Genomic DNA, 26440 nt, shown 5'->3' with positions numbered 1-26440 from the left:
TCCCATTGACCCCCATTGGACACCATTGATCCCCATTGATCCCCATTGACCCCCATTGCCCCCCATTGACTCCTATTGCCCCCCATTGACCCCCATTGCCCCCCATTGGCCCCCATTGATCCTTATTGACCCCCATTTCTCCCCATTGACCCCCTTATCCCTTATCCCCACTCTGCCCCACAAATGACACAAGACCCCCATTTCATCACCCCACATCCTTTATAACCCCATTTCCCCCCCTCCCACCCCCCATATTACAACCCAAAGACCCCAACCCCCCCCTTAACCTCCCCCCCCCCCCCATTCACGTCCCCACATCCACGGTGACGTGCCGATAAACCCGCGTGGCCCCTTTAAAACTGGCCACCACCACGAAGTGCTGCCCCCCAACCTCAATGGGGGCGAAGGCTCTCGGGGTCGGGGTCAGCAGCTCCTGTTTGGGTTCTAAACGTCCCGTGGGGTCCAACCCATAGACACGAGTGGGGCCGAAATCGTTCCCCATAAACACGTAACGATGGGACGAGATGGAAACGGGCTGGAAAACCAACGAGCCGCGAGCTGGGAGCTGCTGGACCTCGCGGAACATGGAGCCCTCCCAGCGCATCACCTGGGGGGGAATAGGGACATATAGGGATCTATGGGGCTCTATGGGGTACCTACAGGTTCCTATGGGGCTCTATTGGGTTCCTATGGGGCTGTATGGGGTCCCTATGGGGCCGGGAGCTGCTGGACCTCGCGGAACATCCAGCCCTCCCAGCGCATCACCTGGGGGGGAATAGGGACATATAGGGATCTATGGGGCACAATAGGGGTCTATGGGGCTCTATGGGGTTCTATGGGGCTCTATGGGGTTCCTATAGGGTTCTATGGGGCTCTATTGGGTTCCTATGGGGCTCTATAGGGTCCCTATGGGGCCGGGAGCTGCTGGACCTCACGGAACATCGAGCCCTCCCAGCGCATCACCTGGGGGAGAATAGGGACATATGGGGATCTATAGGGTTCTATGGGGATCTATGGGGCACAATAAGGGTCTATGTGGCTCTATGGGGTTCCTATAGGGTTCTATGGGGCTGTATGGGGTCCCTATGGGGCTAAAGACGCGAGCTGGGAGCTGCTGGACCTCACGGAACATCGAGCCCTCCCAGCGCATCACCTGGGGGGGAAGAGGGAGATATAGGATCTATGGGGCACAATAGGGGTCTATGGGGCTCTATGGGGTTCTATGGGGTTCCTATGGGGCTCTATGGGGTTCTATGGGGCTCTATGGGGTTCCTATAGGGTTCTATGGGGCTCTATTGGGTTCCTATGGGGCTCTATAGGGTCCCTATGGGGCCGGGAGCTGCTGGACCTCACGGAACATCGAGCCCTCCCAGCGCATCACCTGGGGGAGAATAGGGACATATGGGGATCTATAGGGTTCTATGGGGATCTATGGGGCACAATAAGGGTCTATGTGGCTCTATGGGGTTCCTATAGGGTTCTATGGGGCTGTATGGGGTCCCTATGGGGCTAAAGACGCGAGCTGGGAGCTGCTGGACCTCACGGAACATCGAGCCCTCCCAGCGCATCACCTGGGGGGGAAGAGGGAGATATAGGATCTATGGGGCACAATAGGGGTCTATGGGGCTCTATGGGGTTCTATGGGGTTCCTATGGGGCTCTATGGGGTTCCTATGGGGCTCTATGGGGTCCCTATGGGGCTAAAGACGCGAGCTGGGAGCTGCTGGACCTCGCGGAACATCGAGCCCTCCCAGCGCATCACCTGGGGGGGAAGAGGGACATATAGGGATCTATGGGGCTCTATGGGGCTCTATGGGGCCCTATGGGGCTCTATGGGGTGCCTGTGGGGCTCTATGGGGTCTCTATGGGGCTAAAGCCGCAAGCTGGGAGCTGCTGGACCTCGCGGAACATGGAGCCCTCCCAGCGCATCACCTGGGGGGGAAGAGGGAGATATAAGGGGGGGAATAGGGACATATGGGGATCTATAGGGTTCTATGGGGCCCAATAGGGGTCTATGGGGTTCTATGGGGCTCTATTGGGTTCCTATGGGGCTCTATGGGGTCCCTATGGGGCTAAAGACTCAAGCCGGGAGCTGCTGGACCTCGCGGAACATCGCGCCCTCCCAGCGCATCACCTGGGGGAGAATAGGGACATATGGGGATCTATGGGGCACAATAGGGGTCTATGGGGCCCTATGGGGCTCTATGGGGCTCTATGGGGTCCCTATGGGGTTCTATGGGGTTCCTATGGGGTTCTATGGGGTTCCTATGGGGCCGGGAGCTGCTGGACCTCGCAGAACATCGAGCCCTCCCAGCGCATCACCTGGGGGGGAATAGGGACATATGGGGATCTATAGGGCTCTATGGGGCTCTATGAGGCTCTATGGGGTCCCTATGGGGCTCTATTGGGTCCCTATGGGGCTCTATGGGGTTCCTATGGGGCTCTATGGGATTCCTATGGCTTCTATGGGGCTTATGGGGTACCTACAGTTTCCTATGGGGACCTATGAGGCTCTATGGGGCTCTATTGGGTACCTATGGGGCTCTATGGGGTTCTATAGGATCTCTACAGGATCTCTATAGGATCTCTATGGGGTCTCTCTATAGGGTTTCTATAGGGTCTCTATGGGGTATCTATAGGGTCTCTATAGGGTTTCTATGGGGTCTATACCCACCTTGGCATCCCCCAGGAACCTGGTGAGACACAGGTAGACGTTCCCTATGGGGTCTCTATGGGGTCTCTCTATAGGATCTCTATGGGGTCTCTATAGGGGCTCTCTATAGGGTTTCTATAGGGTCTCTCTATAGGGTCTCTCTATAGGGTCTCTATGGGGTCTCTATAGGGTCTCTATAGGGTCTCTATAGGGTCTCTATAGGGTCTCTCTATAGGGTCTCTATAGGGTTTCTATAGGGTTTCTATGGGGTCTCTCTATAGGGTTTCTATAGGGTCTCTATAGGGTTTCTATAGGGGCTCTCTATAGTGTTTCTATAGGGTCTCTCTATAGGGTCTCTATAGGGTTTCTATAGGGGCTCTCTGTAGGGTTTCTGTAGGGTCTCTCTATAGGGTCTCTCTATAGGGTCTCTATAGGGTCTCTATAGGGTCTCTCTATAGGGTCTCTCTATAGGGTCTCTCTATAGGGTTTCTGTAGGATCTCTATGGGGTCTCTATAGGGTTTCTATAGGGGCTCTCTATAGTGTTTCTATAGGGTGACTCTATAGGGTTTCTATAGGGTCTCTATAGGGTCTCTCTATAGGGTCTCTATAGGGTCTCTATAGGGTCTCTCTATAGGGTTTCTATAGGGTCTCTATAGGGTTTCTATAGGGTCTCTCTATAGGGTCTCTATAGGGTCTCTATAGGGTCTCTATAGGGTTTCTATGGGGTCTATACCCACCTTGGCATCCCCCAGGAACCTGGTGAGACACAGGTAGACGTTCCCTATTGGGTCTCTCTATAGGATCTCTATAGGGTTTCTATAGGGTCTCTATAGGGTTTCTATAGGGTCTCTATAGGGTCTCTATAGGATCTCTATAGGGTCTCTATAGGGTTTCTATGGGGTCTATACCCACCTTGGCATCCCCCAGGAACCTGGTGAGACACAGGTAGACGTTCCCTATGGGGTCTCTCTATAGGATCTCTATGGGGTCTCTCTATAGGGTCTCTATAGGGTCTCTCTATAGGGTCTCTATAGGGTTTCTATGGGGTCTCTCTATAGGGTCTCTATAGGGTTTCTACGGGGTCTCTCTATAGGGTCTCTGTATAGGGTCTCTCTATATGGTTTCTGTAGGATCTCTATGGGGTCTCTCTATAGGATCTCTATAGGGTTTCTATAGGGTCTCTATAGGGTTTCTATGGGGTCTATACCCACCTTGGCATCCCCCAGGAACCTGGTGAGACACAGGTAGACGTTCCCTATGGGGTCTCTCTATAGGGTCTCTATAGGATCTCTCTATAGGATCTCTCTATAGGGTCTCTATGGGGTCTCTCAATAGGGTCTCTATATGGTCTTTCTATAGGGTCTCTATAGGGTTTCTATAGGGTCTCTATAGGGTCTCTCTATAGGATCTCTGTATAGGATCTCTCTATAGGGTCTCTATGGGGTCTCTCTATAGGGTCTCTCTATAGGGTTTCTATAGGGTTTCTGTAGGGTGACTCTATAGGATTTCTATAGGGTCTCTATAGGGTTTCTATAGGGTCTCTATAGGGTTTCTATGGGGTCTATACCCACCTTGGCATCCCCCAGGAACCTGGTGAGACACAGGTAGACGTTCCCCTCCGCCTTGTAGTGCTTGGCCATATAAACATCGGGTACATGCGGGATATCGGTGTGGGGCTCAAACACCCCCCGGCTCATCCTATAGACCGTGGGTCTCCTGGCCCCACTGCAAACCACTAAGGCTGGTCTGCCCCCCAACTCCATGAACTCCATATGGGTGTCCCTATTCCACGGCCTTAATGTCTGATGGGGGTAGAACCCCCCCCTGCCCCATCGATATAGGGTGCTGCTGCCCCCCTTGGAGCTATCGGCCACCCCTATATACAGCTGGCCCCCTAAGCGGGCGCTGCTGATGGAATGGGGCCGACGTAACAGGCCCGACCCTATAACTTGGAATAGGACGAAGCGTCCATCGGGGCCGCCAACGCGACGCCACACGGACGAGGTGCCGTGGAGCTGGGCCACAACCAGGACCAGGGAGTCCGCTATGGGGACGGGGTGGCACCACACCGGGGACGAGGCTGTGGGGGGAGATATAGGGTCAGTAAATCCCTATGGGGTCTATAGGGTCAGTGGGGTGGTGAGGGGGGCTATGGGGTCAATGGGAGGGCTATGGGGTCAATAGGGGGCCTATGGGGTCTATGGGGTCAGTGGGGGGTCTATGGGGTCAATGGGGTCAGTGGGGGCCCTATGGAGTCTATGGGGTCAGTGGGGGGCCTATGGGGTCAATGGGTCCCTATGGGGTCTTTGGGTTCAGTGGGGGCCCTATGGGATCATAGAGGTGCCGTGGAGCTGGGCCACAACCAGAACCAGGGAGTCCGCTATGGGGACGGGGTGGCACCACACCGGGGACGAGGCTGTGGGGGGAGATATGGGGTCAGTGGGGAGATATAGGGTCAATAGGGGCCCCTATGGGGTCTATGGGGGCCCTATGGGGTCTATGGGGTCAATAGGGGCTCCTATGGGGTCTATGGGAGCCCTATGGGGTCTATGGGGTCAATAGGGGCCCCTATGGTGTTTATGGGGGCCCTATGGGGTCTATGGGGTCAATAGGGGCCCCTATGGGGTCGATAGGGGGCCTATGGAGTCTATGGGGTCAATAGGGGCCCCTATGGGGTCTATGGGGGCCCTATGGGGTCTATGGGGTCAATAGGGGCCCCTATGGGGTCTATGGGGGCTCTATGGGGTCATTGGGGTGGTGGGGGTATCAGTGAGGTGATGAGGGGCCTATGGGGTCAATGGGGGGTCTATGAGGTCTATGGGGGGCCTATGGGGTCAGTGGGGGGTCTATGGGATCATAGAGGTGCCGTGGAGCTGGGCCACAACCAGAACCAGGGAGTCCGCTATGGGGACGGGGTGGCACCACACCGGGGACGAGGCTGTGGGGGGAGATATAGGGTCAGTAAGTCCCTATGGGGTCAATAGGGGCCCCTATGGGGTCTATAGGGGCCCTATGGGGTCTATGGGGGTCAATGGGGGTCCTATAGGGATGTTGGGGATAGGAAGGTGTCTGCTATAGGGATGGGGTGGCACCACACCGGGGACGAGGCTGTGGGGGGAGATATATGGGGTCAGTGGGGAGATATAGGGTCAGTGGGTCCTTATAGGATCTATGGGGTCAATAGGGGCCCCTATGGGGTCAATAGGGGGCCTATGGAGTCTATGGGGTCAGTGGGGGGCCTATGGGGTCTATGGGGGCTCTATGGGGTCATTGGGGTGGTGGTGGGGTCTATGGGGTCAATGGGAGGGCTATGGGGTCAGTGGGGGGCCTATGGGGTCTATGGGGGCTCTATGGGGTCATTGGGGTGGTGGGGGTATCAGTGGGGTGATGGGGGCCCTATGGGGTCAATGAGGGGCCTATGGGGTCAATGGGGGGCCTATGGGGTCAGTGGGAGCCCTATGGGGTGGTGGTGGGGTCTATAGGGTCAATGGGGGCCCTATGGGGTCAGTGGGGGCCTTATGGGGTCATTGGGGTGGTGGGGGGTCTATGGGGTCAATGGGGGATCTATGGGGTCATTGGAGTGGTGGGGGTATCAGTGGGGTGATGGGGGGCCTATGGGGTCAGTGGGAGCCCTATGGGGTCAGTGGGGACCTATGGGGTCAGTGGGGGCCCTATGGGGTCAGTGGGGGCCCTATGGGATCATAGAGGTGCCGTGGAGCTGGGCCACAACCAGAACCAGGGAGTCCGCTATGGGGACGGGGTGGCACCACACCGGGGACGAGGCTGTGGGGGGAGATATAGGGTCAGTAAGTCCCTATGGGGGCTATAGGGTCAGTGGGGTGGTGAGGTGGTCTATGGGGTCAATGGGAGGGCTATGGGGTCAATAGGGGGCCTATGGGGTCTATGGGGTCAGTGGGGGGTCTATGGGGTCAATGGGGTCAGTGGGGGCCCTATGGAGTCTATGGGGTCAGTGGGGGGCCTATGGGGTCAATGGGTCCCTATGGGGTCTTTGGGTTCAGTGGGGGGTCTATGGGATCATAGAGGTGCCGTGGAGTTGGGCCACAACCAGAACCAGGGAGTCCGCTATGGGGACGGGGTGGCACCACACCGGGGACGAGGCTGTGGGGGGAGATATAGGGTCAGTGGGTCCTTATAGGGTCTATGGGGTCAATGGAGGTCCTATAGGGATGTTGGGGATAGGAAGGTGTCCGCTATGGGGATGGGGTGGCACCACACCAGGGACGAGGCTGTGGGGGGAGATATATGGGGTCAGAGGGTCCTTATAGGGTCTATGGGGTCTATGGGGTCAATGGAGGTCCTATAGGGATGTTAGGGATAGGAAGGTGTCTGCTATGGGGACGGGGTGGCACCACACCGGGGACGAGGCTGTGGGGGGAGATATAGGGTCAGTGGGGAGATATAGGGTCAGTGGGGAGATATAGGGTCTATGGGGTCAATAGGGGCCCCTATGGGGTCAATAGGGGGCCTATGGAGTCTATGGGGTCAGTGGGGGCCCCTATGGGGTCTATGGGGACCCTATGGGGTCATTGGGGTGGTGGTGGGGTCTATGGGGTGATAGTGGGTCTATGGGGTCTATGGGGTCAGTGGGGTGGTGGGGGTATCAATGGGGTGGGGACCCTATGGGGAGTTGGGCCACAACCAGAACCAGGGAGTCCGCTATGGGGACGGGGTGGCACCACACCGGGGACGAGGCTGTGGGGGGAGATATAGGGTCAGTGGGGTGACAGGGGGGATATAGGGTCTATGGGGTCAATGGGCGGCCTATGGGGTCAATGGAGGTCCTATAGGGATGTTGAGGATAGGAAGATGTCCGCTATGGGGATGGGGTGGCACCACACCGGGGACGAGGCTGTGGGGGGAGATATGGGGTCAGTGGGGTCAATAGGGGCCCCTATGGGGTTTATGGGGGCCCTATGGGGTCTATGGGGTCAATAGGGGCCCCTATGGGGTTTATGGGGGCCCTATGGGGTCTATGGGGTCAATAGGGGCCCCTATGGGGTCTATGGGGGCTCTATGGGCGTCTATGGGGTCAATAGGGGCCCCTATGGGGTTTATGGGGGCCCTATGGGGTCTATGGGGTCAATAGGGGCCCCTATGGGGTCTATGGTGGCCCTATGGGGTCCGTGGGGTGGTGGTGGGGTCTATGGGGTGATAGGGGGCCTATGGGGTCAGTGGGAGCCCTATGGGGTCAGTGGGGTCAGTGGGGGGCTATGGGGTGATAGGGGGGATATGGGATCAATGGGAGGTCTATGGTATCAGAGGGGGCCTATGGGGTCAGTGGGGGGTCTATGGGGTCTGTGGGGTGGTGGTGGGGTCTATGGGGTGATAGGGGGCCTATGGGGTCAGTGGGGGCCCTATGGAGTCTATGGGGTCAGTGGGAGCCCTATGGGGTCAGTGGGTCCCTATGGGGTCAGTGGGGGCCCTATGGGGTCTATGGGGACCCTATGGGATCATTGGGGTGGTGGGGGGTCTATGGGGTCAGTGGGGTGGTGGGGGTATCAGTGGGGTGATGGGGGGTCTATGGGGTCAATGGGGGGGTCTATGGGAGGTCTATGGGGTCTATGGGGTCAGTGGGGGCTCTATGGGATCATAGAGGTGCCGTGGAGCTGGGCCACAACCAGAACCAGGGAGTCCGCTATGGGGAGGGGGTGGCACCACACCGGGGACGAGGCTGTGGGGGGAGATATAGGGTCAGTAAGTCCCTATGGGGGCTATGGGGGCCCTATGGGGTCTATGGGGACCCTATGGGGTCATTGGGGTGGTGGGGGGTCTATGGGGTCAGTGGGGTGGTGGAGGGGGCTATGGGGTCAATGGGGGCCCTATGGGGTCCGTGGGGTGGTGGAGGGGTCTATGGGGTCAGTGGGGGGTCTATGGGGTCAATGGGGTCAGTGGGGGACCTATGGAGTCTATGGGGTCAGTGGGGGCCATATGGGGTCAGTGGGAGGTCTATGGGGTGGTGGTGGGGCCTATGGAGTCTATGGGGTCAGTGGGGGGCCTATGGGGTCAGTGGGTCCCTATGGGGTCAGTGGGGGCCCTGTGGTGTCTATGAGGACCCTATGGGATCATTGGGGTGGTGGAGGGGGCTATGGGGTCTATGGGGGGCCTATGGGGTCAGTGGGGGTATCTATGGGATCAATGGGGGGCCTATGGGGTCAGTTGGGGCCCTATGGGATCATAGAGGTGCCGTGGAGCTGGGCCACAACCAGAACCAGGGAGTCCGCTATGGGGAGGGGGTGGCACCACACCGGGGACGAGGCTGTGGGGGGAGATATAGGGTCAGTGGGGAGATATAGGGTCAGTGGGGGGATATAGGGTCAGTGGGGAGATATAGGGTCAATAGGGGCCCCTATGGGGTCTATGGGGTCAGTGGGGTCCCTATGGGATCATAGAGGTGCCGTGGAGTTGGGCCACAACCAGAACCAGGGAGTCTGCTATGGGGAGGGGGTGGCACCACACCGGGGACGAGGCTGTGGGGGGAGATATAGGGTCAGTGGGGTGATATGGGGTCTATGGGGTCAATGGAGGTCCTATAGGGATGTTAGGGATAGGAAGGTGTCTGCTATGGGGACGGGGTGGCACCACACCGGGGACGAGGCTGTGGGGGGAGATATAGGGTCAGTAAGTCCCTATGGGGTCTATAGGGTCAGTGGGGTGGTGAGGGGGGCTATGGGGTCAATGGGAGGGCTATGGGGTCAATAGGGGCCCCTATGCGGTCTATGGTGGCCCTATGGGGTCCGTGGGGTGGTGGTGGGGTCTATGGGGTGATAGGGGGCCTATGGGGTCAGTGGGAGCCCTATGGGGTCAGTGGGGTCAGTGGGGGGCTATGGGGTGATAGGGGGGATATGGGATCAATGGGAGGTCTATGGTATCAGAGGGGGCCTATGGGGTCAGTGGGGGGTCTATGGGGTCTATGGGGTCAGTGGGGTGAGGGGGGGGCTATGGGGTCCCTATGGGGTCAATGGGTCCCTATGGGGTCTTTGGGTTCAGTGGGGGGTCTATGGGATCATAGAGGTGCCGTGGAGCTGGGCCACAACCAGAACCAGGGAGTCCGCTATGGGGACGGGGTGGCACCACACCGGGGACGAGGCTGTGGGGGGAGATATAGGGTCAGTGGGTCCTTATAGGGTCTATGGGGTCTATGGGGTCAATAGGGGACCCTATGGGGTCAATGGAGGCCCTATAGGGATGTTGAGGATAGGAAGATGTCCGCTATGGGGATGGGGTGGCACCACACCGGGGACGAGGCTGTGGGGGGAGATATGGGGTCAGTAAGTCCCTATGGGGTCTATGGGGTCAATAGGCGCCCCTATGGGGTCTATGGGGGCTCTATGGGGTCTATGGGGTCAATAGGGGCCCCTATGGGGTCTATGGGGGCCCTATGGGATCATTGGGGTGGTGGAGGGGGCTATGGGGTCTATGGGGGGTCTATGGGGTCAATGGGGACCCTATGGGATCATAGAGGTGCCGTGGAGCTGGGCCACAACCAGAACCAGGGAGTCCGCTATGGGGAGGGGGTGGCACCACACCGGGGACGAGGCTGTGGGGGGAGATATAGGGTCAGTAAGTCCCTATGGGGTCAATAGGGGCCCCTATGGGCTCTATGGGGTCAGTGGGGACTATGGGGTCAATAGGGGGCCTATGGGGTAGGTGGGGTGGTGGGGTGTCTATGGGGTCAATGGGGGGCCTATGGGGTCTATGGGGTCAGTGGGGGGCCTATGGGGTCAATGGGGTCAATAGGGGGCCCTATGGGGTCTATGGGGTCAATGGGGGTCCTATAGGGATGTTGGGGATAGGAAGGTGTCCGCTATGGGGATGGGGTGGCACCACACCGGGGACGAGGCTGTGGGGGGAGATATAGGGTCAGTAAGTCCCTATGGGGTCAATAGGGGCCCCTATGGGGTCTATGGGGGCCCTATGGGGTCTATGGGGTCAATAGGGGCCCCTATGGGATCTATGGGGTCTATGGGGGCCCTATAGGGATGTTGGGGATAGGAAGGTGTCTGCTATGGGGATGGGGTGGCACCACACCGGGGACGAGGCTGTGGGGGGAGATATAGGGTCAGTGGGGAGATATAGGGTCAGTGGGTCCTTATAGGGTCAGTGGGTCCCTATGGGGTCTATGGGGTCAGTGGGGTGGTGGTGGGGTCTATGGGGGCCCTATGGGGTCTATGGGGTCAATAGGGGCCCCTATGGGGTCTATGGGGGCCCTATGGGGTCCGTGGGGTGGTGGTGGGGTCTATGGGGTGATAGGGGGCCTATGGGGTCAATGGGGGGCCTATAGGGTCAATGGGGGGCCTATGGGGTCACAGTGGGGTGGTGGGGGTATCATTGGGTTCAGTGGGGTGGGGGTTGGTCTTATAGGGTCAATGGGGTCCTATGGGGTCATTTGGGGTGGGGGTGGGTCCTATAGGGTCAATGGGGTTCTATGGGGTCATTTGGGGTGGGGGTGGGACCTATAGGGTCAGTGGGGTCCTATGGGGTCATTTGGGGTGGGGGTGGGTCCTATAGGGTCAATGGGGTCCTATAGGGTCAGTGGGGTCCTATAGGGTCAATGGGGTCCTATGGGGTCATTTGGGGTGGGGGTGGGTCCTATAGGGTCAATGGGGTCCTATAGGGTCAATGGGGTCCTATGGGGTCAGTGGGGTCCTATAGGGTCATTGGGGTCCTATAGGGTCAATGGGGTCCCTATGGGGTCAATGGGGTCCTATAGGGTCAATGGGGTCCTATGGGGTCAATGGGGTCCAATGGGGTCAATGGGGTCCTATAGGGTCAGTGGGGTCCTATAGGGTCAATGGGGCCCTATGGGGTCAGTGGGGTCCTATGGGGTCAATGGGGTCCTATAGGGTCATTGGGGTCCTATAGGGTCAATGGGGTCCTATAGGGTCAATGGGGTCCTATGGGGTCAATGGGGTCCCTATGGGGTCAGTGGGTTCCTATAGGGTCAATGGGGTCCTATGGGGTCAATGGGGTCCTATGGGGTCAGTGGGGTCCTATAGGGTCAATGGGGTCCTATAGGGTCAGTGGGGTCCTATGGGGTCAATGGGGTCCTATAGGGTCAATGGGGTCCCTATGGGGTCAGTGGTGTCCTATGGGGTCAGTGGGGTCCTATAGGGTCAATGGGGTCCTATAGGGTCAGTGGGGTCCTATAGGGTCAATGGGGTCCTATGGGGTCAATGGGGTCCTATGGGGTCATTTGGGGTGGGGGTGGGTCCTATAGGGTCAATGGGGGGTTTATGGGGTCAATGGGGTCCTATGGGGTCAGTGGGGTCCTATAGGGTCAATGGGGTCCTATGGGGTCAATGGGGTCCTATGGGGTCAGTGGGGTCCTATAGGGTCATTGGGGTCCTATAGGGTCAATGGAGTCCTATGGGGTCATTTGGGGTGGGGGTGGGTCGTATAGGGTCAATGGGGTCCTATGGGGTCAGTGGGGTGGGGGTGGGTCCTATAGGGTCAATGGGGTCCTATAGGGTCAATGAGGTCCCTATGGGGTCAGTGGGGTGGTGGTGGGGATGTTTATGGGGTCAATGGGGGGTCTATGGGGTCAATGGGGTCCTATGGGGTCATTTGGGGTGGGGGTGGGTCGTATAGGGTCAATGGGGTCCTATAGGGTCAGTGGGGTCCTATGGGGTCAATGGGGTCCTATAGGGTCAATGGGGTCCCTATGGGGTCAGTGGTGTCCTATGGGGTCAGTGGGGTCCTATAGGGTCAATGGGGTCCTATAGGGTCAGTGGGGTCCTATAGGGTCAATGGGGTCCTATGGGGTCAATGGGGTCCTATGGGGTCATTTGGGGTGGGGGTGGGTCCTATAGGGTCAATGGGGGGTTTATGGGGTCAATGGGGTCCTATGGGGTCAGTGGGGTCCTATAGGGTCAATGGGGTCCTATGGGGTCAATGGGGTCCTATGGGGTCAGTGGGGTCCTATAGGGTCATTGGGGTCCTATAGGGTCAATGGAGTCCTATGGGGTCATTTGGGGTGGGGGTGGGTCGTATAGGGTCAATGGGGTCCTATGGGGTCAGTGGGGTGGGGGTGGGTCCTATAGGGTCAATGGGGTCCTATAGGGTCAATGAGGTCCCTATGGGGTCAGTGGGGTGGTGGTGGGGATGTTTATGGGGTCAATGGGGGGTCTATGGGGTCAATGGGGTCCTATGGGGTCATTTGGGGTGGGGGTGGGTCGTATAGGGTCAATGGGGTCCTATGTGGTCAATGGGGTCCTATGTGGTCAATGGGGTCCTATAGGGTCAATGGGGTCCTATGGGATCAATGGGTCCTATAGGGTCAGTGGAGTCGTATAGGGTCAATGGGGTCCCTATGGGGTCAATGGGGTCCTATAGGGTCAGTGGGGTCCTATGGGGTCAATGGGGTCCCTATGGGGTCAATAGGGTCCTATAGGGTCAATGGGGTCCTATGGGGTCAATGGGGTCCTATAGGGTCAATGGGGTCCTATGGGGTCAATGGGGTCCTATAGGGTCAATGGGGTCCCTATAGGGTCAATGGGGTCCTATGGGGTCCTATGGGGTCAGTGGGGTCCTATAGGGTCAGTGGGTCCCTATGGGGCCATTTGGGGTGGGGGTCTCTCACCATTGACGACGCTGTGTGTCCGGAATCTTCCCCCCATTTGATCCCATTCCAATAGGGCGCAGGAGCCTGAAAAGGGCTGAGCCAGCGCCACCCCATAGTGCTGCCCCCCAACCACAAACGGCTCCGCAGACAGCGACGAGAACGGCAGCGACTGGAACGGCTGCAGCTCTATGGGGCAGAGGGGGGGTATGAGACCCAAAACCCCATAGAGATACCCTATAAAGGCCATAGAATGGGGTCTGACCCCCATAAACCCCATAGAGAAACCCTATAAAGGCCATAGATTGGGGTCTGACCCCCCAGGACCCCGTATGGGTACCATTGGGGTTCCTATGGGGCCATGGGTGCCATTGGGGTCCCTATGGGTGCCATAGTGGTCTCTATGGGGTCATGGGGGCCATTGGGGTCCCTATGGGGCCATGGGTGCCATTGGGGTCCCTATCGGTTCCATTGGGGTCCCTATGGGGGCTATTGGGGTCCCTATGGGGGACACTGGGGTCCCTATGGGGCTATTGGGGTCCCTATGGGGGACAGTGGGGTCCCTATGGGGGCTATTGGGGTCCTTATGGGGGCTATTGGGATCCCTATGGGGGCCATTGGGGTCCTTATGGGGGCTATTGGGGTCCCTATGGGGGACACTGGGGTCCCTATGGGGCCATGGGTTCCATTGGGGTCCCTATGGGGGCCATTGGGGTCTGTATGGGGGACACTGGGGTCCCTATGGGGGCCATTGGGGTCCCTATGGGTTCCATTGGGGTCCCTAATGGGGGCTATTGGGGTCCTTATGGGGGACACTGGGGTCCCTATGGGGCCATGGGTGCCATTGGGGTCCTTATGGGGGCTATTGGGGTCCCTATGGGTACTATTGGGGTCCCTATGGGGCCATGGGTTCCATTGGGGTCTGTATGGGGGACACTGGGGTCCCTATGGGGGCCATTGGGGTCTCTATGGGGCCATGGGTGCCATTGGGGTCTCTATGGGGCCATGGGTTCCATTGGGTTCCCTATGGGTGCTATTGGGATCCCTATGGGGCCATGGGTTCCATTGGGGTCCCTATGGGGGCCATTGGGGTCCCTATGGGGGCCATTGGGGTCCTTATGGGTTCCATTGGGGTCCCTATGGGTTCCATTGGGGTCCTTATGGGGGCTATTGGGGTCCCTATGGGTACCATTGGGGTTCCTATGGGGCCATGGGTGCCATTGGGGTCCCTATGGGGGCCATAGTGGTCCTTATGGGGGCCATTGGGGTCCTTATGGGGGCTATTGGGGTCCCTATGGGTACCATTGGAGTTCCTATGGGGCCATGGGGGCCATTGGGGTCCCTATGGAGGCCATTGGGGTCCCTATGGGGCCATTGGGGTCCCTATGGGGGACACTGGAGTCTCTATGGGGTCATGGGTGCCATTGGGGTCCCTATGGGGGCTATTGGGGTCCCTATGAAGGACACTGGGGTCCCTATGGGGGCTATTGGGGTCCCTATGGGGCCATGGGTGCCATTGGGGTCCCTATGGGTTCCATTGGGGTCCTTATGGGGGCTATTGGCGTCCCTATGGGGCCATTGGGGTCCCTATGGGTTACATTGGGGTCCCTATGGGTTCCATTGGGGTCCCTATGGGGCCATGGGTGCCATTGGGTCCCTATGGGTACCATTGGGGTTCCTATGGGGCCATGGGTGCCATTGGGGTCACTATGGGTGCCATTGGGGTCCCTATGGGGGACACTGGGATCCCTATGGGTGCCATAGTGGTCTCTATGGGGCCATGGGTGCCATTGGGGTCCCTATGGGTTCCATTGACGTCCTTATGGGGGCTATTGGGGTCCCTATGGGTTCCATTGGGGTCCTTATGGGGGCCATTGGGGTCCCTATGGGGGTCATGGGTGCCATTGGGGTCCCTATGGGTTCCATTGGGGTCCTAATGGGGGCTATTGGGGTCCCTATGGGGGCCATTGGGGTCCCTATGGGTTCCATTGGGGTCCCTATGGGGGCTATTGGGGTCCCTATGGGGCCATTGGTTCCATTGGGGTCCCTATGGGGGTCATGGGTGCCATTGGGGTTCCTATGGGTTCCATTGGGGTCCTTATGGGGGCTATTGGGGTCCCTATGGGTACCATTGTGGTTCCTATGGGGCCATGGGTGCCATTGGGGTCCCTATGGGGGCTATTGGGGTCCTTATGGGGGCCATTGGGGTCCCTATGGGGCCATGGGTTCCATTGGGGTCCTTATGGGGGCCATTGGGGTCCCTATGGGGGCTATTGGGGTCTCTATGGGGTCATGGGGGCCATTGGGGTCCCTATGGGGGCTATTGGGGTCTCTATGGGGTCATGGGGGCCATTGGGGTCCCTATGGGGGACACTGGGGTCCCTATAGGGGCCATTGGGGTCCCTATGAAGCCATGGGTTCCATTGGGATCCCTATGGGGCCATGGGTGCCAATGGGGACAATATGGGGGACACTGGGATCACTATGGGGCCATGGGTTCCATTGGGGTCCTTATGGGGGACACTGGGGTCCCTACGGGGACTATTGGGGTCCCTATGGGGCCATGGGTGCCATTGAGGTCCATATGGGTTCCATTGGGGTCTGTATGGGGGACACTGGGGTCCCTATGGGGGCTATTGGGGTCCCTATGGGGCCATGGGTGCCATTGGGGTCCCTATGGGTTCCATTGGGGTCCTTATGGGGGCTATTGGCGTCCCTATGGGGCCATTGGGGTCCCTATGGGTTACATTGGGGTCCCTATGGGTTCCATTGGGGTCCCTATGGGGCCATGGGTGCCATTGGGTCCCTATGGGTACCATTGGGGTTCCTATGGGGCCATGGGTGCCATTGGGGTTCCTATGGGGGACACTGGGGTCCCTATGGGTGCTATTGGGATCCCTATGGGGCCATGGGTGCCATTGGGATCCCTACGGGTGCCATAGTGGTCTCTATGGGGTCATGGGGGCCATTGGGGTCCCTATGGGGCCATGGGTGCCATTGGGGTCCCTATGGGGGACACTGGGGTCCCTATGGGGGCTATTGGGGTCCTTATGGGGGACACTGGGGTCCCTATGGGGGCTATTGGGGTCCCTATGGGGCCATGGGTGCCATTGGGGTCCCTATGGGGAACACTGGGGTCTCTATGGGGGCTATTGGGGTTCCTATGGGGCCATGGGTGCCATTGGGGTCCCTATGGAGGCCATTGGGGTCTTTATGGGGGACACTGGGGTCCCTATGGGGGCTATTGGGGTCTCTACGGGGCCATGGGTGCCATTGGGGTCCCTATGGGTTCCATTGGGGTCTCTATGGGTGCTATTGGGATCCCTATGGGTTCCATTGGGTCCCATAGGGTTCCATTGGGTTCCATTGGATCCCATTGGGTCCCATTGTCCCCTATGGACCCCATTGAACCCCATAGTGTCCCATAGTGTTCCCTATTGCCCCCTATGTGCCCCATAGGCCCCACTGACCATGTCTCTTGCACTGGAAGTCCCGTATCCTCAGCTGTGTGATGGGGGTCCCTTCGTGTCGGGGGGGTCCCCGGCAGATCCCGACCCATAGTGTTCCCTATGGGTCCCATAGGGTTCCCTATGGGTTCCATTGGGTCCCATTGGGGTCCCATAGGGTTCCATAGGGTTCCATTGGGTGCCATTGTCCCCTATGGGTCCCATTGGGCTCCATTGTTCCCTATGGGTCCCATAGGGTTCCATTGGGTCCCATTATTTCCTATGGGTCCCATAGGGTTCCATTGGGTCCCATTATTTCCTATGGGTCCCATTGGGTTCCATTGGGTCCCATTGGGTTCCATTGTTCCCTATGGATCCCATTGGGTCCCATTGGGTTCCATGGGGTCCCTATGGGTTCCATTGTTCCCTATGGATCCCATTGGGTCCCATTGAGTTCCATGGGGTCCCTATGGGTTCCATTGTTCCCTATGGGTCCCATTGGGTTCCATAGTGTTCCATTGGGTCCCATTGGGTCCCATAGGGTTCCATTGGGTGCCATTGTTCCCTATGGATCCCATTGGCTCCCATTGGGTTCCATGGGGTCCCTATGGGTTCCATTGTTCCCTATGGATCCCATTGGCTCCCATTGGGTTCCATGGGGTCCCTATGGGTTCCATTGTTCCCTATGGATCCCATTGGGTTCCACTGGGTCCCATAGTGTTCTATTGGGTCCCATAGGGTTCCATTGGGTGCCATTGTTCCCTATGGATCCCATTGGGTCCCATTGGGTTCCATGGGGTCCCTATGGGTTCCATTGTTCCCTATGGGTCCCATTGGGTTCCATAGTGTTCCATTGGGTCCCATAGGGTCCCATTGGGTTCCATTGGGTGCCATTGTCCCCTGTGGATCCCATTGGGCTCCATTGTTCCCTATGGGTCCCATAGGGTTCCATTGGGTCCCATAGTTCCCTATGGGTCCCATTGGGTTCCATTGGTCCCTATGGGTTCCATTGGGTTCCATTGGGTCCCATTGGGTTCCATTGGGTCCCATTGTCCCCTATGGGTCCCATTGGGCTCCATCGTTCCCTATGGGTCCCATTGGGTCCTATTGGGTCCTATAGGGTTCCATTGGGTGCCATTGTCCCCTATGGATCCCATTGGGTTCCATTGGGTCCCATTGGGTTCCATTGGGTCCCATTGTCCCCTATGGATCCCATTGGGTCCCATTGGGTTCCATAGTGTTCTATTGGGTCCCATAGGGTTCTATTGGGTTCCATTGCCCCCTATGTGCCCCATAGGCTCCACTGACCATGTCTCTTGCACTGGAAGTCCCGTATCCTCAGCTGTGTGATGGGGGTCCCTTCGTGTCGGGGGGGTCCCCGGCAGATCCCGACCCATAGTGTTCCCTATGGGTCCCATTGGGTTCCTTATGGGTTCCATTGGGTGCCATTGGGTCCCATAGGGTCCCATTGGGTGCCATTGTCCCCTATGGGTCCCATTGGGCTCCATTGTCCCCTATGGATCCCATTGGGCTCCATTGTCCCCTATGGGTTCCATTGGGTCCCATTGGGTTCCATTGGGTCCCATTGTCCCCTATGGGTCCCATTGGGCTCCATTGTTCCCAATGGATCCCATTGGGTTCCATTGGGTCCTATTGGGTTCCATTGGGTGCCATAGTGTTCCATTGTGTCCCATAGGGTTCCATTGGGTGCCATTGTCCCTTATGGGTCCCATTGGGCTCCATTGTTCCCTATGGGTCCCATAGGGTTCCATTGGGTCCCATAGTTCCCTATGGGTCCCATTGGGTTCCATTGGTCCCATTGGGTTCCATAGTGTTCTATTGGGTTCCATTGGTTGCCATTGGGTGCCATTGTCCCCTATGGATCCCATTGAGTCCCATTGGGTTCCATGGGGTCCCTATGGGTTCCATTGTTCCCTATGGATCCCATTGGGTCCCATTGGGTCCCATTGGGTGCCATTGTCCCCTATGGGTCCCATTGGGTTCCATTGGGTTCCATTGGGTCCCATTGGGTGCCATTGTTCCCTATGGATCCCATTGGGTCCCATAGGCTTCCATTGGGTGCCATTGTCCCCTATGGGTCCCATTGGGCTCCACTGTTCCCTATGGGTCCCATTGGGTGCCATTGGTTCCCATTGTCCTCTATGGATCCCATTGGGTCCCATTGGGTCCCATAGGGTCCCATTGGGTTCCATTGGGTGCCATTGTCCCCTATGGGTCCCATTGGGCTCCATTGTTCCCTATGGGTTCCATTGGGTCCCATAGGGTTCCATAGTGTTCTATTGGGTCCCATTGGGTTCCATTGGGCTCCATTGTCCCCTATGGATCCCATTGGGTCCCATTGGATCCCATTGGGTCCCATTGGATCCCATTGGGTGCCATTGTTCCCTATGGGTTCCATTGGGTCCCATTTGGTTCCATAGTGTTCTATTGGGTGCCATTGTTCCCTATGGATCCCATTGGGTTCCATTGGGTCCAACAGTGTTCTATTGGGTCCCATTGGGTTCCATTGGGTGCCATTGTCCCCTATGGATCCCATTGGGTCCTATTGGGTTCCATAGTGTTCTATTGGGTCCCATTGGGTTCTATTGGGTTCCATTGTTCCCTATGGGTCCCATTGGGTTCCATTGGGTCCCATTGTTCCCTATGGGTCCCATTGGGTCCCATTGGATCCCATTGGGTGCCATTGTCCCCTATGTGTCCCATAGGGTCCCATTGGGTGCCATTGTCCCCTATGGATCCCATTGGGCTCCATTGTTCCCTATGGGTCCCATTGGGTGCCATAGTGTCCCATAGGGTCCCATTGGGTCCCATTGTTCCCTATGTGTCCCATAGGGTTCCATTGGGTGCCATTGTCCCCTATGGGTCCCATTGGGCTCCATTGTTCCCTATGGGTCCCATAGGGTTCCATTGGGTCCCATAGTTCCCTATGGGTCCCATTGGGTTCCATTGGTCCCATTGGGTCCCATAGGGTTCCATTGGGTCCCATTGGGTTCCATTGGGCTCCATTGTCCCCTATGGATCCCATTGGGTTCCATTGGGTCCCATTGGGTCCCATAGTGTTCTATTGGGTCCCATAGGGTTCCATTGGGCTCCATTGTCCCTTATGGATCCCATTGGGTTCCATTGGGTCCCATAGTTTTCTATTGGGTTCCATAGGGTTCCATTGGGTGCCATTGTCCCCTATGGATCCCATTGGGTTCCATTGGGTCCCATTGTCCCCTATGGATCCCATTGGGTCCCATAGTGTCCCATAGGGTTCCATTGGGTGCCATTGTCCCCTATGGGTCCCATTGGGCTCCATTGTCCCCTGTGGGTCCCATTGGGTCCCATTGGGTTCCATTGGGTGCCATAGTGTCCCATAGGGTTCCATTGGGTGCCATTGTCCCCTATGGGTCCCATTGGGCTCCATTGTTCCCTATGGGTCCCATAGGGTTCCATTGGGTCCCATTATTTCCTATGGGTCCCATAGGGTTCCATTGGGTCCCATTATTTCCTATGGGTCCCATTGGGTTCCATTGGGTCCCATTGGGTTCCATTGTTCCCTATGGATCCCATTGGGTCCCATTGGGTTCCATGGGGTCCCTATGGGTTCCATTGTTCCCTATGGATCCCATTGGGTCCCATTGGGTTCCATGGGGTCCCTATGGGTTCCATTGTTCCCTATGGATCCCATTGGGTCCCATTGGGTTCCATTTCATCCCATTGGGTGCCATTGTTCCCTATGGATCCCATTGGGTCCCATTGGGTCCCATTTCATCCCATTGGGTGCCATTGTTCCCTATGGGTCCCATTGGGTTCCATTGTGTCTCATTGGGTTCCATTGGGTTCCATTGGGTCCCATAGGGCACCATTGCCCCCTATGGGTCCCATTGGGCTCCATTGTTCCCTATGTGACCCATTGGGTTCCATTGGGTGCCATTGTCCCCTATGGATCCCATTGGGTCCCATTGGGTCCCATTGGATCCCATTGGGTGCCATTGCCCCCTATGGATCCCATTGGGTCCCATTGGGTTCCATTGGGTCCCATAGGGTTCCATTGGGTCCCATAGTCCCCTATGTGCCCCATAGGCCCCACTGACCATGTCTCTTGCACTGGAAGTCCCGTATCCTCAGCTGTGTGATGGGGGTCCCTGCGTGTCGGGGGGGTCCCCGGCAGATCCCGACCTCAACGTTGGGAACCGAACTGCCCAGGAACGGAACCAACCAGCGCAACCCACAGTCACAGATAAAGGGGTTCCCACGGAGATCCCTGCATTGCAGCCCATAATAGTCAGCGTGGGGCCTAGAGCCCAGAGCCAGCATCCCATAATACTCAGCCCATAGCCCATAGCCCATAGCCCATAGCCAACATCCCATAATACTCAGCCTATAGCCCATAGCCCATATCCCATAGCCCATAGCCCATAGCCCATAGCCAACAGCCCATAATACTCAGCCCATAGCCCATAGCCCATAGCCTATATCCCATAATACTCAGCCTATAGCCCATAGCCCATAGCCCATAGCCCATAGCCCATAGCCTATAGCCCATAGCCTATAGCCCATAACCCATAGCCAACATCCCATAATACTCAGCCTATAGCCCATAGCCCATAGCCTATAGCCCATAGCCAACATCCCATAATACTCAGCCTGGATCCCATAGCCCATAGCCCATAGCCCATATCCTATAACCCAGATCCCATATCCCATAATCCATAGCCCATAGCCCATAACCCATAACCCATATCCCATAGCCCATATCCCATATCCCATAGCCCATATCCCATATCCCATAACCCATAGCCAGCATCCCATAATACTCAGCCTATAGCCCATAACCCATAGCCTATAGCCCATAGCCCATAGCCAGCATCCCATAATACTCAGCCTATAGCCCATAGCCCATAGCCCATAGCCCATAGCCTATAGCCCATAGCCAACATCCCATAATACTCAGCCCATAGCCCATAGCCCATAGCCAACATCCCATAATACTCAGCCTATAGCCCATAGCCCATAGCCCATATCCTATAGCTCATAACCCATATCCCATAACCCATAGCCAACATCCCATAATACTCAGCCCATATCCCATATCCCATATCCCATATCCCATATCCCATATCCCATATCCCATATCCCATATCCCCATATCCCATATCCCATATCCCATATCCCACATCCCATATCCCATATCCCATATCCCATACCCCATATCCCATATCCCATATCCCATATCCCATATCCCATATCCCATATCCCATATCCCATATCCCATATCCCATATCCCATATCCCATATCCCATATCCCCATATCCCATATCCCATATCCCATATCCCACATCCCATATCCCATATCCCATATCCCATACCCCATATCCCATATCCCATATCCCATATCCCATATCCCATATCCCACATCCCATATCCCATATCCCATATCCCATATCCCATATCCCATATCCCATATCCCATATCCCATATCCCCATATCCCATATCCCTTATCCCATATCCCATATCCCATATCCCATATCCCATATCCCATATATCCCATATCCCATATCCCATATCCCATATATCCCATATCCCATATCCCATATCCCATATCCCATATCCCATATCCCATATCCCATATCCCATATCCCATATCCCCATATCCCATATCCCATATCCCATATCCCATATATCCCATATCCCATATCCCATATCCCATATCCCATATCCCATAGCCCATAGCCCATAGCCCATAGCCAACATCCCATAATACTCAGCCTATAGCCCATATCCCATAGCCCATAGCCAACATCCCATAATACTCAGCCTAGATCCCATAGCCCATAGCCCATAGCCTATAGCCCATAGCCAACATCCCATAATACTCAGCCCATAGCCCATAGCCCATAGCCCATAGCCCATAGCCCATAGCCCATAGCCCATAGCCAGCATCCCATAATACTCAGCCCATAGCCCATAGCCCATATCCCACCCCATATCCCCATATCCCACCCCACATCCCGCCCCATATCCCACCCCATATCCCATATCCCACCCCACATCCCACCCCATACCCCATATCCCACCCCATACCCCATATCCCGCCCCATATCCCACCCCACACCCCATATCCCACCCCATATCCTGCCCCACACCCCATATCCCACCCCATATCCTGCCCCACACCCCATATCACCCCCCATATCCCCATATCCCCATATCCCGCCCCATATCCCGCCCCATACCCCATATCCCACCCCACACCCCATATCCCGCCCCATATCCCGCCCCACACCCCGCTGTCACCCACAAGTGGGTCAATGTCTCCAGTCCCTTGAAGAGCCCGGGGGGCAGCGACTGCAGCCGGTTATTGGCCAGACTCCTATGGGGCAGCAATGGGGTCATGGGGTCAGTTATGGGGCTATGGGGTCAGCTATGGTGTTATGGGGTCAGCTATGGGCTATGGGGTCAGTTATGGGCTATGGGGTCTGCTATGGGGCTATGGGGTCAGCTATCTGGTTATGGGGCCAGCTATGGGGTTATGGGGTCAGCTATGGGGTTATGGGGTCAGTTATGGGGTTATGGGGTCAGCTATGGGGCTATGGGGTCAGTTATGGGGTTATGGGGTTAGCTATGGGCTATGGGGTCTGCTATGGGGTTATGGGGTCAGCTATGGGGCTATAGGGTCAGCTATGGGGTAATGGGGTCAGCTACAGGGCTATGGGATCAGTTATGGGGTCAGTTATGGGGTCAGCTATGGGGCAGCTATGGGTCACTTATGGGGCCGTATCCCCCCTTACAGGTAGTGCAGCCCCCTGAGTCCCCTCAGCGCTGTGGGGTCGATGCTCCCGACCTCGTTGTCCTCAATGAACCTGTAGGGTCAATGGGGGGGGTCACATCCCATATAACCCCATTAAACCCCATTAAATCCCATATAACCCCATATAACCCCATATAACCCCATTAAACCCCATTAAACCCCATTAAATCCCATTAAATCCCATATAACCCCATTAAATCCCATATAACCCCATTAAATCCCATTAAACCCCATTAAACCCCATTAAATCCCATTAAATCCCATTAAACCCCATTAAACCCCATTATAACCCCATATAACCCCATATAACCCCATATAACCCCATATAACCCCATATCCCCCCATATATTCCCATATAACCCCATATAACCCCATATAACCCCATATAACCCCATATAACCCCATATATCCCCATATAACCCCATATAACCCCATATAACCCCATATATCCCCATATAACCCCATATAACCCCATATAACCCCATATCCCCCATATAACCCCATATAACCCCATATCCCCCATATAACCCCATATAACCCCATATAACCCCATATAACCCCATATATCCCCATATAACCCCATATAACCCCATATAACCCCATATCCCCCATATAACCCCATATAACCCCATATAACCCCATATATCCCCATATAACCCCATATAACCCCATATACTCACAGATACTCCATCATTATCAGCCCATTAAAGGCTCCGGCCCCGATTGATCCCAATCGACTCGCACTGATCAGCCTGGGGGGAAAGGGGAGGAGCTATGGGGTCCATATAGGGTCCCTATGGGTCTCTATGGGTCTATGGGTCTCTATGGGTCTCTATGGGTCTATGGGTCTCTATGGGTCCCTATGGGTCCCTATGGGTCTCTATGGGTCCCTATGGGGTCTCTATGGGTCTCTATGGGCTATATAGGGCTCTATGTGTCCCTATGGGGTCTCTATGGGTCTCTATGTGTCTCTATGGGTCCCTATGGGGTCTCTATGGGTCTCTATGTGTCTCTATGGGTCTCTATGTGTCTCTATGGGTCCCTATAGGGTCTCTATGGGGTCACTTATGGGTCTCTATGGGTCTCTATGGGTCTCTATGGGTCTCTATGGGGTCTCTATGTGTCTCTATGGGTCTCTATAGGTCTCTATGGGGTCACTTATGGGTCTCTATGGGTCTCTATGGGTCTCTATGTGTCTCTATGGGTCCCTATAGGGTCTCTATGGGGTCACTTATGGGTCTCTATGGGTCTCTATGGGTCTCTATGGGTCTCTATGGGGTCTCTATGTGTCTCTATGGGTCTCTATGGGGTCTCTATGTGTCCCTATGGGTCTCTATGTGTCTCTATAGGGTCCCTATGGGTCTCTATGGGGTCTCTATGTGTCTCTATGGGGTCTTACAGCAGTTGTAGGGTCGGGGTGTCGCTGAATCCTCCCTCATGTAGAACATCAATGTCCCAACGCAGCAACGACCTGCGGGGGGGGGGGTCCATAAATGGGGGGGGGGCTTCAAGGGGGGGGGGTCCATAAATGGGGGGGGGGCTTCAAGGGGGGGGGGGGGTCCATAAATGAGGGGGGGGCTTCAAGGGGGGGGGGGTCCATAAATGGGGGGGGGGCTTCAAGGGGGAGGGGGGTCCATAAATGGGGGGGGGGCTTCAAGGGGGGGGGGGTCCATAAATGGGGGGGGGGTTTCAAGGGGGGGGGGTTGGTCCATAAATGGGGGGGGGGCTTCAAGGGGGGGGGTCCATAAATGGGGGGGGGCTTCAAGGGGTGGGGGGGTCCACAATGGGGGTCGGGGGGGGGGATCCAGTGATGGGGGGGGGTCCATAAGGGGAGGGGGTTCCATGGGGGGGGGGTCCCATGTTTAAAGGGGGGGGTCCATAATGGGGCTTGGGGGGGTCCCATGTTTAAATGGGGGGGGGGGTCCACAATGGGGTCGGGGGGGGGGAAGTTTAAAAGGGGGGGGGGGTCCATAAGGGGAGGGGGTTTCATGGGGGGGGGGGGGTCCCATGTTTAAATGGGGGGGGTCCACATTGGGGGTCGAGGTGGGGGGGGGGGTCTCAAGTTTAATGGGGGGGGGTCCACAATGGGGGTCGGGGGGTTGGGTCCCATGTTTAAATGGGGGGGGTCCACAAGGGGGGTCGAGGTGGGGGGGGGGTCTCAAGTTTAAAGGGGGGGGGTCCACAATGGGGGCTTGGGGGGGTCCCAAGTTTAAATGGGGGGGGGGTCCACAAGGGGGGTTGGGGGGGTCCCAAGTGTTAAGGGGGGGGTCCACAATGGGGGGTTGTGGGGGGGTCCCATGTTTAATGGGGGGGGGGTCCACAAGGGGGGTCGGGGGGGGGGGGGTCTCAAGTTTAAAGGGGGGGGGGTCCACAATGGGGGTCGGGGGGGGGGTCCCATGTTTAAAGGGGGGGGGGTCCACAAGGGGGGTCGGGGGGGGGGGGGGTCTCAAGTTTTAAGGGGGGGGGGGGTCCACAATGGGGTGGGGGGGGGGTCCCAATTATGGGGGGGGGTCCACAATGGGGGTTAGGAGGGGGGTCCCAATTATGGGGGGGGGGGTCTACAATGGGGGTAGGGGAGGGTCCCAATTATGGGGGGGGGGTCTACAATGGGGGTCGGGGGGGGTCTCAATTATAAAGGGGGGGGGGGGTCCACAATGGGGGCTGGGTGGGGGTCCCATGTTTAATGAGGGGGGGGTCCACAAGGGGGGTCGGGGGGGGGTCCCAATTATGGGGGGGGTCTACAAGGGGGGATTGTTATGGGGGGTCCCAAGTTTAAAGGGGGGGGTCCACAATGGGGGTCGGAGGGGGGGGTCCTAATTATGGGGGGGGGGTCCACAAGGGGGGTAGGGGGGGGTCTCAATTATAAAGGGGGGGGGGTCCACAATGGGGGTTAGGAGGGGGGTCCCAATTATGGGGGGGGGTCTACAAGGGGGGTCGGGGGGGG

The 26440-nt window shown here is 57.0% G+C and overlaps 1 protein-coding gene across 1 annotated transcript; it reads right to left on the bottom strand.

The window, feature by feature from the left end:
• Positions 1-200: 200 nt before the first annotated feature.
• LOC107307092 (leucine-rich repeat LGI family member 4-like) lies at positions 201-24987 on the bottom strand. The gene is made up of 8 exons (XM_085534003.1): positions 24896-24987; positions 24177-24248; positions 23477-23548; positions 22987-23058; positions 20779-20948; positions 13254-13421; positions 4225-4733; positions 201-607 (listed from the first exon to the last, which is right to left on the bottom strand). Exons 1-8 carry the CDS (start codon positions 24985-24987, stop codon positions 305-307), a joined length of 1458 nt encoding a protein of 485 aa, XP_085390129.1. The 3' UTR covers positions 201-304.
• Between the last annotated feature and the right edge of the window lie 1453 nt (positions 24988-26440).

This window comes from Coturnix japonica, unplaced genomic scaffold, assembly GCF_054131305.1.
Source record: "Coturnix japonica strain WE unplaced genomic scaffold, WE-NBRP24 Scf073, whole genome shotgun sequence".
Taxonomy (NCBI): domain Eukaryota; kingdom Metazoa; phylum Chordata; class Aves; order Galliformes; family Phasianidae; genus Coturnix; species Coturnix japonica.
This window is presented reverse-complemented; position numbering and strand designations above follow the sequence as displayed.